The 13,759-nt window shown below is 35.9% G+C and overlaps 1 protein-coding gene across 13 annotated transcripts in view; it reads right to left on the bottom strand.

Moving 5' to 3' along the window:
• Positions 1-2,224: 2,224 nt before the first annotated feature.
• LOC119655946 (heterogeneous nuclear ribonucleoprotein L) overlaps positions 2,225-13,759 on the bottom strand; it is a 440,324-nt gene continuing 428,789 nt past the window's right edge. For all 13 annotated transcript variants that reach the window (XM_038062140.1, XM_038062139.1, XM_038062138.1 and 10 more), the window contains one exon: positions 2,225-3,478. In XM_038062140.1, coding sequence (XP_037918068.1) covers positions 3,339-3,478 — 140 coding nt within the window. In that variant the 3' untranslated portion in view covers positions 2,225-3,338. The remainder of the gene's footprint in view (positions 3,479-13,759) is intronic.

Raw genomic sequence — 13,759 nt, forward strand, 5'->3', positions numbered from 1 at the left:
AATATCACTTTCAATTTCAACGCACAATGGCGAAAAACAATATTGAAAAGATAAACAATCAACAAAAAACTTTAATTAAAAATTCACAAAACACTGCAAATCTGCATGGAAATTCGAGGCAAGTGAACCAAATCAAAATATATACCGAACGTGACATATCGCGACATTGAGGAATTTATAACCCAACATCGCTATCAAAATTGTGCCCTTCTTAAACGCGTAGGGCACCGTACATATGGATATATATGTATTATTTGTTCGCGAATAATTGACAATTAAATATGGTGGCATTGCACGTAATTGAGATTGATACATTCTTTCTCTTATTTTCCCTTTACCATTTGTTTTTCCATTAAGTGAGAGAATGCACCATAAGTTGGATGTAAAAAAATAATGTGATTCGAAAGAATAAACTTTAGGCTGAGTTTTTCGTTTGTAGATAATTTCGTTTTCGACATACACATATTGTTTTTTAGCTTTTGTTCAATCGATAATTCGTTTACATGTTTTCGTTTTGTTTATATCAATATCATTGCAAATGAAATTTTAAAATCTCGATTTTGTCATGCATAATCTTACTAAAACTTAGATTCTATTATTTTGCAATTATCACTTCATTTTTCTGCATTTCGATATAAGTTAGATATTTAAATTGTGACATACTTAATACAAATTCGTTGAAAACAAAACCTACTTACAATATACATATTACAAATTAGGTATATTGCACTGAAAATTATAGGCTTTTTAGCTAATAGTTTACCTTTTATGTAACAAGTCGGTCGTTGACAAGATATGTGTTCTTTTATAAATTTTCTCCAATTTTTTGGAATTTTATCGACCGATTTTTCAACGTCCCGTTCATTACTCATTTTTTTGGACCACATCAAAATTATTATCATATTCATTTGATATACAAATTTCTGTGCAGACTTTTTCTGGGGTAAATTTCGTATTATTTTTTCTAAGATTTGTTGTCAAACAAAATTGTTTTAAAATTTCGAAAAATACTTTATAAACTATGTGGAATATGTCGATATGTTGAATTCCAAGATATATTTTTGAGGATGGGAATTTACTGGAGTAAAGTGGAAAGCTCGAAAAAAATACGCGTATGTGCTATCAATTGGAACCGATCTAGGTCTTAGGCCTCCTGGAACGCAAATTTACTTTTATCTTGGATTAGAGTGGATGATAATTCCAACACTTTTCCTTAAATATTATTGTCTTCAATATAACTTATTTGTCTGTAGAAAAATTAACAATCTTAGATATTCAATTTAGTTGTACTGTTGATTGAAAATTGAAATATTCAACTTTGAGTTTTTATTATTCTACACTCTAACTAAAAATTTCGAATCTACCTACTCACCATTATTTTCGAACGCCGTACTTTCGTCAAGTAATGAAAATGTAAATTTCTTGATATTGGAACTTGATCTGCTTTAAATGTAATAAATTAAACAATTTTCTATTGGAACAAATAAAATTTATTTTAACAACTAAACAACTCAATAAAATCAAAAATGTGAGGATGGAAACAAAATAATTCTGATATGTCTATCTAGGCTAGCATTAAATAAAACTAATCAAACATATTTATGGTAAACATTTTTTTTTCAAAAACTGAAAACAGGACGCTGTTGTATTCTATTAATCTGTTGTGAAAAGGGAAGATAAAAAGAAATTGGTATACATATGTATGTATCAATTATCTAAAATAATAGTAAAAACTAACCAGTTGAATCATTTTCGTAACTACAAACTAAAATGTTACCAGTTATAATTTCGACACAATAAAATGTCCATTTGACGAGGCATTTGCTTCTTTCTTTCAAAATTGGCATGAAAATATTGATGAAATTCGATGATAATCACAAACAACAGAACAAATTTAATTAAATATCTCCATATATAAAAAAAAAAATTAAAAGTACATTCTCCATTGTCATACGCGTATTTTTTTCTAACAAATAAATATTTTTACCATATAGATAAATATTAAATATTGCATCGAGCTGTGAACTTCTAAAACAAATTGTAAATTATAAATTCATTTGTTATTATAAATACAAGAAACTATTTGATATAATCGTACATTGAATTTAGGAAAAAACTAGCGTATCTTAATGATACACGAACTGGATATAATAAAACTAATCACGTTGTCTTGAATTTATACTTTCACTGAAAATAATGTCACATATTTTATTACAACTGCAGATTTCTTCTTGTTATAAGTTTTATTCTCATTTCCGTTTAGTAAAATTGATATGGTACATAATCGATATTATGTATATTGCTGATTTTGGTTTTCTTTCATGTTTCCTCCGAAGTACAGTTCTTCTTCGCAATTTTACAATATACATATATTTAAATTATTTTAAACTACGAAACATTCACTTGCATTTTTAAACTATACATAAAATTCTATGTTTCTCTTTATTTTTGTTGTTTTTTTAATTAATAAATCGGAAAAAATTTACACAATATCTTATGACTTTTATTCATTTATATTTTTGTAAGTTCTTTTTTATATATATTTACTTCGTTTCATATTCTTTTTACATTATAATGTATAATCTAATGAATTTTCATTTTATTTTCATTTTAGCTTTTTTCGTTATCTTGATAATGAAGATTTTAAATTAACTAATATTAGAAAAAAACATGTCTTTTTATATTCAAGTTTAGTGTTTGTAAATCCATTCTATTATCCTTTCACTTACATGGTTGTCCCAAGTAGAAATATTTTACATTCTTTTCTACACTACTTCCAAATTTGCTTCGAATTTCATATTTCAGTTTGAATTTTCTGAGTACCGAATAAGTTTCTAGGCTTGTCTAAAATATAATTTGTTTTTATGGAAACTTTCACATTATCTTATGTAACTCTCCATTTTTCCTATACATTTCTCTGCATATTACTTTCTCTTTAGTTTTGGTGGTTGATTGCTTTAGAATCTTATTTTACTTCTTCGAAAATAAAAGCTTGTATAAGTTCCCTAATAAATGTTTTGATCTCTCCAAGCTTCGCTTTATTTGAAATCAATCATTTATTATCGTAAGTTTTTGGCTTTCCTCTGGTATAAATTTATGAATTTTAATTTTCATAGTAAATCGAAATGCAAAATCAAGTTGCGTTTAATTCAGGAAATACAAGTTTACAATTAATTAGCTGTGCTTTCAAAGTATTATCGTTGGTTTCTTTCTTTGATATTTCTGAATACTTTTTTTCATTTTCATTAAAATTAACATTTAGGAAAAACACGAATGTTAAACTAAATATTGCAATTAAATAGCTATACGAACAAAATTTATAAAATTTGAATTAAATCTCAATAAACTCCGTCCTCCTTTATCCCCACTACGTCGTTCTCCTTCTCAACAACACCCTCTGTCGTGGCATTGTTCCATGCACCGTTCATGCTTTTTGATGACGAAAAGCAGAGTTTCATGATGAACGGAAACTTTGTACCTGTGAAATATCAGTAATGCTGTTAGTGGTGGGGTAGCAAGAAAATAATTTAAAATTTATTTTGCGTCTAGTTAGAAGATGAACGAGAAATATAGAAAGATGTTATGAAAAAAGTTAACAAGATTTGGAAACAGCACAACAATGAATGTCGCTTGTAGTGTCAGTTAAAACTTGAATTGAACTTGAAAGTGGAATGCAGCCGGCCTGTCCTTATCCGGAGAACGCGGAGAGTTTTCTTGAACTATGCATAACACTAATGACTAAGTCATAATCCTTGCCCAAATAATGAATGCACGAACTAAACGGAGTTTTAGTAAAAAATGAGAATCTTGATGGTCGTATGTTTTGTCGCCCGTTATTAATTGCATTGCAATTGGAACTGTGGAATATATTATTAGGTGTACAAATAAGTTTCCGCGGTTTTTTATAAAAAATTAGGAATTTATTGTGAAGGAACAGTACATTACGTTTTATTTAAAGTATTTTCCATCATTTGCCACTACTTTTCCCCATCTTTCTGGCAACATTCGGATACCCCGTCGAAAAAAACTCTTCATCTTTTGACGCTATCCACAAATCTACCCAATTTTTGGTGTCTTCATATGATGTGAAGCGCTGCTCAGACAGACCATGTGCCATCGACCAGAACAGGTGATAATCGGAAGGGGCTAAGTCTGGTGAATACGGCGGGTGGGGTAAAACTTCCCAGTTGAGTGTTTCCAAGTATGTTTTTACCGGCGCCGCAACATGTGGACGAGCATTATCGTGTAAAAGAATAATTTTGTCGTGTCTGGAGTAGTAATGGGCGCGTTTTTCCTTAAGTGCCCGACTCAATCTCATCAATTGTGTTCGGTAGAGAGCTCCAGTAATGGTTTCGCTTGGTTTCAGCAATTCATAATACACGACACCAAGCTGATCCCACCAAATACACAGCATAAGTTTTTTTCCATGAATATTCGGCTTAGCTGTCGATGTTGATGGTTCGCCGGGCTTAACCCATGACTTTCTCTTCTTTGGATTATCGTAGTGAATCCATTTTTCGTCACCAGTGACTATACGATGCAAAAAACTCTTTTTTTTATTCCTGGCAAGCAGCATTTCACTCATGCATAATCGGCGTTCAACGTCTCTCGGCTTTAGTTCATATGGAACCCAATTTCCTTGTTTTTGAATCATTCCTAACGATTTTAAACGTTGTGAAATTGCTTGTTGAGTCACTTGTAATGTAAGTGCAAGTTCTTTTTGCGTTTGGGACGAATCTTCCTCCAATAGTACTTCTAATTCCATGTCTTCGTACACTTTCGGCCTTCCACTGCGTTCTTTGTCCTTCACGTAAAACTCACCGTTCTTAAACTTTTGAAACCATTCCTGACAACTTCTCTCACTTAAAGCAGCTTCACCATATGCTTCTAGAAGCAATCGATGCGCCTCAGCTGCAGATTTTTTCAAATTAAAGAAGTAAATCAAAAGTTCCCGCAAATGATGCTTATTCGGCACAAAACTTGACATTTTTGCACGAAAAAAATTACGTGATGCTGATACGGAATCACTAGTACTTTAAGGTTATGGTGTTGCCGGATGACGAAACTTGGGATATTACGTTTTACATCTGACAATTTCTCCATAACCTTCTGGTGGGGCAATCTTTTGACAAACCGCGAAAACTTATTTGTACACCTAATATTAAAGAGGAAATAAAATTACTCCAGCGACCGTTCGTCCTCTTTATGATATATCGCAGTCAATGTACGTACGTACGGCTTGGAATATGGTGGATACATTTTGTTTTTGCAGAGAGGACCTAGAGAATTTAAGGATACCAGAAGAGTAACTTCGAATTGTACGTGCAATCTAAGTTCGGTCGAAATAGCTGCAGGAGCCGCGTTTTTGATGGACTTCAGCTGTATCTCCTGGAGTAGCTCTCAGAAAACCAGCTGCTCTCTACTAACTACGAAAATCGCAATTAATTTACTTGTACGCAGCGCTTCTATCCTATCCTTCCACCATCTAATTTCCCAATTCCTCAATTTCATCGTGATGTCACAGTCATAAAAACTGACTTGTCTTTAATTATTCATTTTAAGTGATCACTTCGTTTTTTCGTCGGAACGCTTTCCCAAAGCCACGCACTTTCAAATTTCCCGAAACCCCAGATTAAATTTAATAATCTTAGCTTTACATGCTTTCTAAACCAGAAATTATAATTGACCCCTAATTTTCTAATAATTAGCAACAGACTGCTGTGTATATGCCCAGCCATCGTGCAATTAGGTGCATTTTGCTCACCTGAGCGAAGACAATGGAGAAATATTTACTTATGTTCTTTTGCCGCTGAATTAAATAATAATATTTAAGTGCACAATGGTTTTATTTATACATAGCTCGTAGTGTATATACGTTGATAATACCTAATATTCAGTTCGATGTGGTAATGACATTTTGTCTCTTAGGGAGTACCAATTTGACGCAAAAAAGGGGTAACTTTGTTAAGTAGTAGGATTTCCACCAAACTTTCCAGTATGCTTCTTCATATTAAAGCCCACACTGATGCATTTTTCGGGTCTAGAATGAACTTGAGGGAGGATCGCAGGAAATTTTAAAATTATACAAATATGCAATTATTAATTTCATTTGAGCAAATATCGATATGAAGGGTACTTCGAGGCCTAGATGTCATATAGAGACATCATCATCCTCATTTTTTTTCAGATTTTTCTGGTCGGAAGTTTTCCATTTTGCAACTTCCTCACAACCTAGTTTCGCAATCCGCTTCAAAACTGCAAACTGAAACTAACGAAAGTATTAACCGAGGCCTTTCATTTGACACTCCACATGACTTTATTCGGCGAAAATTTACATCCCCCTTTTGCATGTATGGGACCCCCCTTGAATTCAATGTAAAATAATGTAACTTACTCCATGCGTGGACATTCACAGTTGCCACCATTCCAGCATATTTCATGTAAATAGGCGTAACGGTTTCTGAGAAAAGTGCGTGTGACAGCAGACAGACAGATATAGATTATAGTAAAGTTTTGTTTTCAACAAAACCTTAACGGTTGAACGCTGAATGCAATTTTGTCTTGAATGAATGAATGAACAAAAAGTTGCAGTTGGCAAATGGCAAATGAAAATGTGTGCTACTCGGCTATCGAATGTGGGATGCCTTGCTTCCACTCGACCACTGTAAAATTGCTGTGAAAGTATCGGCGAATGAGAGATTAAATAGATCGGGACGGTCCAAAATAACTTCATCGAAAGAAGATCGAACACTTCATTGGTTGCCACATCGGGATCGTTTTAAAACAGCGGTTAGAGTTAGCTTCGTCTGAAAAGGTGTCGATTACGAGAGTGCAGACTTCATGGACGTAGAGCTGATAAAAAATGTCGCGTGGGTTATTAAGCGCGCTCTCCTACAATAGACCCAATAGCTGGTCGGATGGAGTGAGCAGCATTGGGATCAAGTCACCTTGTCCCACGAGAGTAAATTTAACTTGTACGGATTAAAAGGACGACTTTATGTAAAATGCCGGAGAACGTATAGCAATTCCATGCCAATAGTTAAAAGCCATCCAACAAACTGAAATAATGCTGCGGTGTTGCTTTAACAACCGTGGTGTCGGAAGCCTTGCATTTGTTGACTATAGCATAACACATAATAGTTATAAATCGTTTCTGGGAGAAAATTTTCCCCTTCAATTGTTGATAATATGTTCGCGGAAAAATATGAGTTTACTTTCAAAGACGACAAGGCTCACATTGTTGCAATGCTAAGTAATATTGCTAATTATTACAATAATAATTGTACCTTAATCCCTCACGGCTTCCCTTGATGTCCTGGGACTTTCGCACAGTCTGGTTCAAACCATGCAGAAGTATACCATTCTGCATACATGCTCGATGTTGTGGGGAGTTTTCGACGAATTGTCCCATTGACCTACCACCAGCGCCCTTTTAGTTTTTAAGTAGGTATGATCGTCCGAGCCTAAATGCATGGCAGTTAGTGCTAATATTAGGTAAAATCCGGCATCTGTCGAGATTGTGAAAACTCGGAAATAATAATCGTTGGCACAACAATCCAATTGGATCAGGATCTTAACGCTCTTACAAAGCTAAGGTACTCATATTTTGGATTAACCTCCAAAAAGTCTTGACGTCAATCCAATTGAAAATATTTGCTGTTATTTGAAGTACCACCCAGCATGCGGCTAAATACCATTTAAGAATTTTGAAACACGATACTTCACACTTGAAACGAAATACCCGATGAATACCAGAGAACATTAATTAGCTTCGTGCTCACACGATACAGACCACTTATACCTATAAGTGGGGGACCAACTAATTCCTTATCGTTTGTGATAATTTCTTCTAAAATTTTATAACAAAAAGTTAGAAAAATGCAAATGATTATACTTAAGAAAACATCTTCCTTAGTAATAGTGTAGTAACAACTTTTGCCATTAGATATTAAACAAAACCTCTGTCCATCATTTTTGGGTTGTGAAGTGTGCGCATTATTGTACTAACAATAAATAAGGAAAAGGGATTAAGAGTTCCCAAATGGGAAATAATTTCCATTTTGGCCAATAGTGTGTTAATACTGGGGTCTTGAATTATGATAAAAGATTTATAATTAATAAATGACTTTTTGTTTGCTTTTTGCAGTCAAAGTGGGCTCCATTTGTAGTAATCTAGAGACAACCATTTAACCGTTTTCTTATTCTGTATACTTGTATCTGTCGTCCGAACCACGATTATAATTTTACCTTGCTATAAACATTAAAATTGTGGAATTATAAAACAAAATCCCAAACATCGTGTCTATTTTTCACTGAAAGTTTAAAATAAAGATAAGAAATTATTAACCAAAATACATAATCGTGGTTCGGACTAGAAATACTGATGTGTAGAATAAGGTGTTAATCAATGCGCTCAGGTCAACAGGATTTTAGCCGTGCTTCCCGTTAGTTGAAAAATGTGGTTTTCAGAAAAATATGTCAACATGGCGTGTCCGTGATGGTTACTGATTTGAACAAGATGACGCGCCAGATGCAAATCAAACAATCTAATTTTTGTGACGAAAATTCCAGGACGTCTGATGTCAAAAGAAACGGCATTGACTAGCCACTCAGCTCTCCAGATTTGACTTTTCAGACTTCTTTTTTCCGGGTTCATTTTAAAAACAAAATGTTCGGCAGCAACCTTTAGACCATTGAAGAGCTCGCTATACCCCCCTAAATGCTCGAAACGCAACAAAAAGGCCAAGGTGACCGATGTAGTATTCAAACTCAACTCAAAGTAAATTATAAAGGAGTAAAATAAATTATAAAGGTCCTGCGTTTCCTGCGACGACACGGACAAAGAACCAAAAATACCTTGCCAAAACGGTACTTAAGTAATCTTAATCTAGGTAAGATTTCAGTTTCGGGTTTTCGACACTTGATGTGTCTTTATGCTGAGCACATATAGCGAACGTGAGGGATTTGGTACTTGCATATGTCCCGATAAAGCTCAACATCATCGAATCGAATAGCCTGTTGCACTGCAGCATTGGGTGCATTCCCGATTTCCATTAAATTTATATACATATTTCAAATATCTATTTGCAAAATAGAGTCGAGTTGGAAAAATTTTCAGTTTTTTTCTTTTACAAAATCTTTCAGAATCTATATCAAGTTGCATTCAAAATATAGATCAATTTGTTCTCCAATCACTCTGCATCAATGAACCAAAGTACAGTGGTGGGTACTTACATGGTGCACTCACCTTATTTTTTACTCTGTATCTAAGTGTCGGATCCGAAAGTCCAGCCTTTTCATTTCCTAGAAATTGATTCTTTCTATTATTAATCGAACCCATTACATTAATTGCTGTACATTCGATTGCTTGATATGTATGTATTTTGGAATGGGCTAACAAAACAAGTTGAATTGCATTCCAAGGCAGCGACGTGAAGGAATTCAATTCATTTCGGAGGTGAAAGGTTATTCTCGTCTCTCTTCGCTTTCAGAATTGCAGAAGGAATAGAAGATATATTTGTGTCATGTCGTGCTCGAATTCTATTATCTTGTACAGCATGAAGGTGACTCCAATACTATATGTTTAAGAACATACATATGTATATATGTATGATAGGTAGGCACCACAGAATTCAATTCAACCATGCCAGCATTTGTCCTTAATGGAAACAATCGATAGCACACTCGTTGCTGAACGTGTCAGGTTACAGAATATTTCTTCAAAGAATATGAAGACATATTTGGACTGCATTGTTCCATGATGTCCTTTTAGCGCACATATAATTACATCCTCTGATTCTACTGGATACTATTTTGAAAGTTACTGAAGGGGTTTTGAACGAGACACCTTTTAAGTTACACATTTACCTGTTTTATTTGAATTGAATATTAATTGGCAAATTCTTTTATCACTGTGAAATCCTCGTCTATTCAAATAAAGCCGAGATTCCTTTTATGTTTGCAGAGGGTAAATTTTAAACAAGTGTCAAACTTTCAGAAAATTTCATATCATTTTAATGTCAGTCTTTTCAATTTTTCCCAAATATATTTAACTTCAAGATAAATCATTCAAACAAATGGATTACAGCACCATCATGTTTCTAGCGTAAAAATGTTCTTTAAAAATGTTTTGTAGATACTTTGCCTTTACATATTTGGAAATGCAACTTTGACCTATTATAAATAATTCTGTTATAATACGTGGGGTTCCCATCAAATTCGGTAGTGTCTCTATATTTTAGCCTATATGACTGCAAAATTTTGTTTTACACAAATCCGCGCTGAAATGTGAAAATAAACATTCCATGTACTATAGTTTTGAGAATAGTTGTGTAAAGAAACAGGTCACTCCTGACTTTTGGCTTTTTGTATGGCTGTCATTTACCCTACTCCAGTTATGTGTCAAGTAGCCCTAGAATACCCCACTCGTCGGAAACCCTGTGATAGTGAGTTCCCTTGTACGGCATAACCCGAAACGCATTTGTCAAATTTTCTCATGTGTCACATATCCACTGCCTCTGTCACCTTCAAATCAACAAATCCACGGGCATCTGCCTGTCCGCCGGTGAAATTCCTCGTTTATTATTGCCTTAGGCCAAAGTGCCAGTTTTTCCTGCCGCAGATATGAGCTGATCAAAATTTGAAATTCCTGAGTGAAAGTGGTGGCCACTTGTCATGCGCTACTCCCATATAGTACAGAGAAAATATTGGTGTGAAAAAACCCCATTTGAATATAGGCGTTGAGATAATTGATTTTCCAGATTTCGGAAAAAATGCCGAAGGGGGATCTAGCAATGTTGATGCATCCAGTAACATCCACAAAAGAAACGCTTCCAAGATATACAAAATGGACATTATACACCAAGTCCCTCTGCGCATTACTGCTGATAGAAAGAGTGAAATTACTAGTCAGACGGAGACCCCCTTCCTTATCACAATCCAGAGCCATCTGACCAAGTCACATAACAGTTTGAGAGAGCAAGCAGATGTTCTAAGCGTAATCGCAGGTTTAGAGAAAAGATGACATAGTTCAATGATTCTCCGTGTTGTAAAGCCACCCTTTTCCCTTCTCCCAACGATGGAGACCAAATAAAGCGGTGATCTCAATTCCGTTCTACTGTTCTACAATGGCCTGTAAAATCCAGTTTAATATCATTTCCTCTTAAGTTTGAATACCAACAAAGAGCTTCTTCCTCTCTATGCTATCTTCAATGGTGAGAAGGATCTCGGTAGTACGAAGGGAATGAATGGTTACTGGAGGGAATTACGAAAAGGTGTAAGTTTTTTCCCAAACGAAACATTGCATAGTGTGACGCGTGTTTTTGTTACGCGCAACTCTTATAGGGTCCATACACTATCAAACAAATTGCGCAACGCAGGCTGTTGTGCAATAATTTGCTAATGTATGGGCGCGCTTTGATGCGCTGCGCAAATGTTTGACCGATTTCAAACATGTTTGAAATCTTTTGCGCAACGGAGACGCTTGCGCAACGCGATGTGTTGTGTATGGATATATTGTGCTTCGTTGCGCAATATATTTCTGCCGACGGCTGAAATATAATTTTCAAAAAGGTAGAATTTCGACCTCATCCCCAAAGGACGGAGGAGGAAGAGGAACTCGATGCGCCCATCGCCATTATAATGTTATGGCCATTCAAAATGGGGTTCCTTTTACATCAGCATGACCAAATTGAATATCAACGTTATCCCGCGAGGCAGAATGGGGAGAAAGATTTTCTTTTTCTAACCTCGTTAAAGGACAGCGGCAGTCATCATCCCTTTAACCAATAAGATTTCATTTTGAGCCCTATTTCCGCAGTGATAAAGGATGTCGTCTCTCTCAAATTCCCCCCGCCTAATCGGTGGTATTTTTGATATCATCATGGTAAAGTTGAGTTTGCCAACTATATCCCCGGACAGTAAGAGTGTAAGGAGGATATATAGTAGAAAAAATATATCCCTCCTCTCCACTTCTCTTAAAGTTACGGCACCTCGAAAAAGGGCTAGTTTCGAATCATAAATAAGCTGAGTAATTATCGCCCCAAGGGAGGCTACAAAGAAGGCCACCTACTTGCCCTCCTATCCCTCCCGATAACAATGCAGATAGCTGACAATACCATTTTAATGGCATGTTACTCATACCGTTTCCAACTTGTAACTAATGTTTGAACAAATTTCACTAAGTGTATGGGAAATGCTATTGCACAACGCAACTATGCGCATAGCTCCGTTGCGCAATTTGTTTGACGGTGAATGGGCCCTATTAGGCCGGCGAGAAGTTAAGGCTCAGTGTGGCGCAGGGTGACGCAGGAAAGTAGGATCTAAAATCGTCTGCGAGCAGGTAGGGTGAAAGTTGTGGCCCAGTTCTAGCAAACGTTACTGTGTCAATTAATATACAGGATCCCTGCTTATACACATATCGAGATTGTTAAGTTCGAAATCTGGTTCCTATTACAAATACCGAAAAAACTGCCACAATCTTCCCTAAAAGCTTTTGGAAAACTAAAACTGCGTAATGTCACCTTTGCGTGTGAACATTCACTGTCGCATCAATTTCCTCGTTGCAGTGAGTTGCAGGTTGCCAGCCCACAGATTTCTATCGGGTGTATTTTTAAACACCAATTTGGTTTATTATAAATAAAAAGACACAAGGGAACTCAATCTTTTCAGTGATTCTTCTATTTTTCATGCTAACTTGTCCGGAGAACGCAGAAGAGACCAATGACTACGACATCTTTCCTCAAATACCTCGGCTACGCTGATGACACATGTGTGATCTCTAACCCCCCCCCCCCCCCTGCGTCGTATCGTCGGGGTACGTTGGCCTGCTACTATTTCAAACGAAGAACTTAATCGGCACACAGGCCTCGCGCCCGTACACACTGTCGTCGGAAAGCGGGAGTGGCCGTGGGTAGGTCACATATTTAGCTAGGGGGACAATTGCATTGGTGGTTATGCCACGCAGTGGAATCCAATCTCCCAAAATAGCCGTCGGGTGGGTCACCCCAAGGGCACTTGACGCAGAAAAATAGAGAAGGAGTGGAGGCGCCCAATGAAATCGTGGGGGGGAGTTGAAGCGTACTTTAGGTAACCGTAAGCGATGGCCCGTAGTTGTGGTTCCGCGCGATACCATATTATATAGTTAAGAAGGGAAAAAATTTGAACTTCCTACAGTCAAAGCACCTAATGATTTAATGTGATTATTCCATCAGCTGAGCTGCTTATCAAAATTTACTGGTTTACTGTCAACCTGTCTGTATTTAAGCGGTCCTCTCTCTCATCCTTTGTGATTTCAATTTGCATTCACCCTTGTCAAACTATGTCTACATCTTCGTAACTACAATATTCCTCCGATACAAATTTATGGACTTATGATGACCATGAAAGCATTTTAAAACTACAAAACATTTGCCACCCTCGTACACATCACCCTTACTGCATGAGGTTATTCTGAAATCGCTGCGCACTCTCAACACTACTAAGTGGTATGCATCACTCTCGCTAACCAAAGTTTTCTTTCAGACCAAAGTCTGGACATATTCACAGAAATTACCCAAGCGACAAATACCAAAAAAAGCATGAGTGAATGGAAATATAGTTCAGTGCCATGTTTCGTAAATTAAATGGAAAATCATCTGGAAGATCCTAGAAGTACAAAACTTTTGCAGAAATATAAACCATGAAAGAATAATATTGAGAAGTCTGTTGTAAATTATTAACAAAACTACACTGGCTCAAAGTTGCCGCTATTGTCTCAATC

This window comes from Hermetia illucens, chromosome 4, assembly GCF_905115235.1.
Source record: "Hermetia illucens chromosome 4, iHerIll2.2.curated.20191125, whole genome shotgun sequence".
Classification (NCBI taxonomy): domain Eukaryota; kingdom Metazoa; phylum Arthropoda; class Insecta; order Diptera; family Stratiomyidae; genus Hermetia; species Hermetia illucens.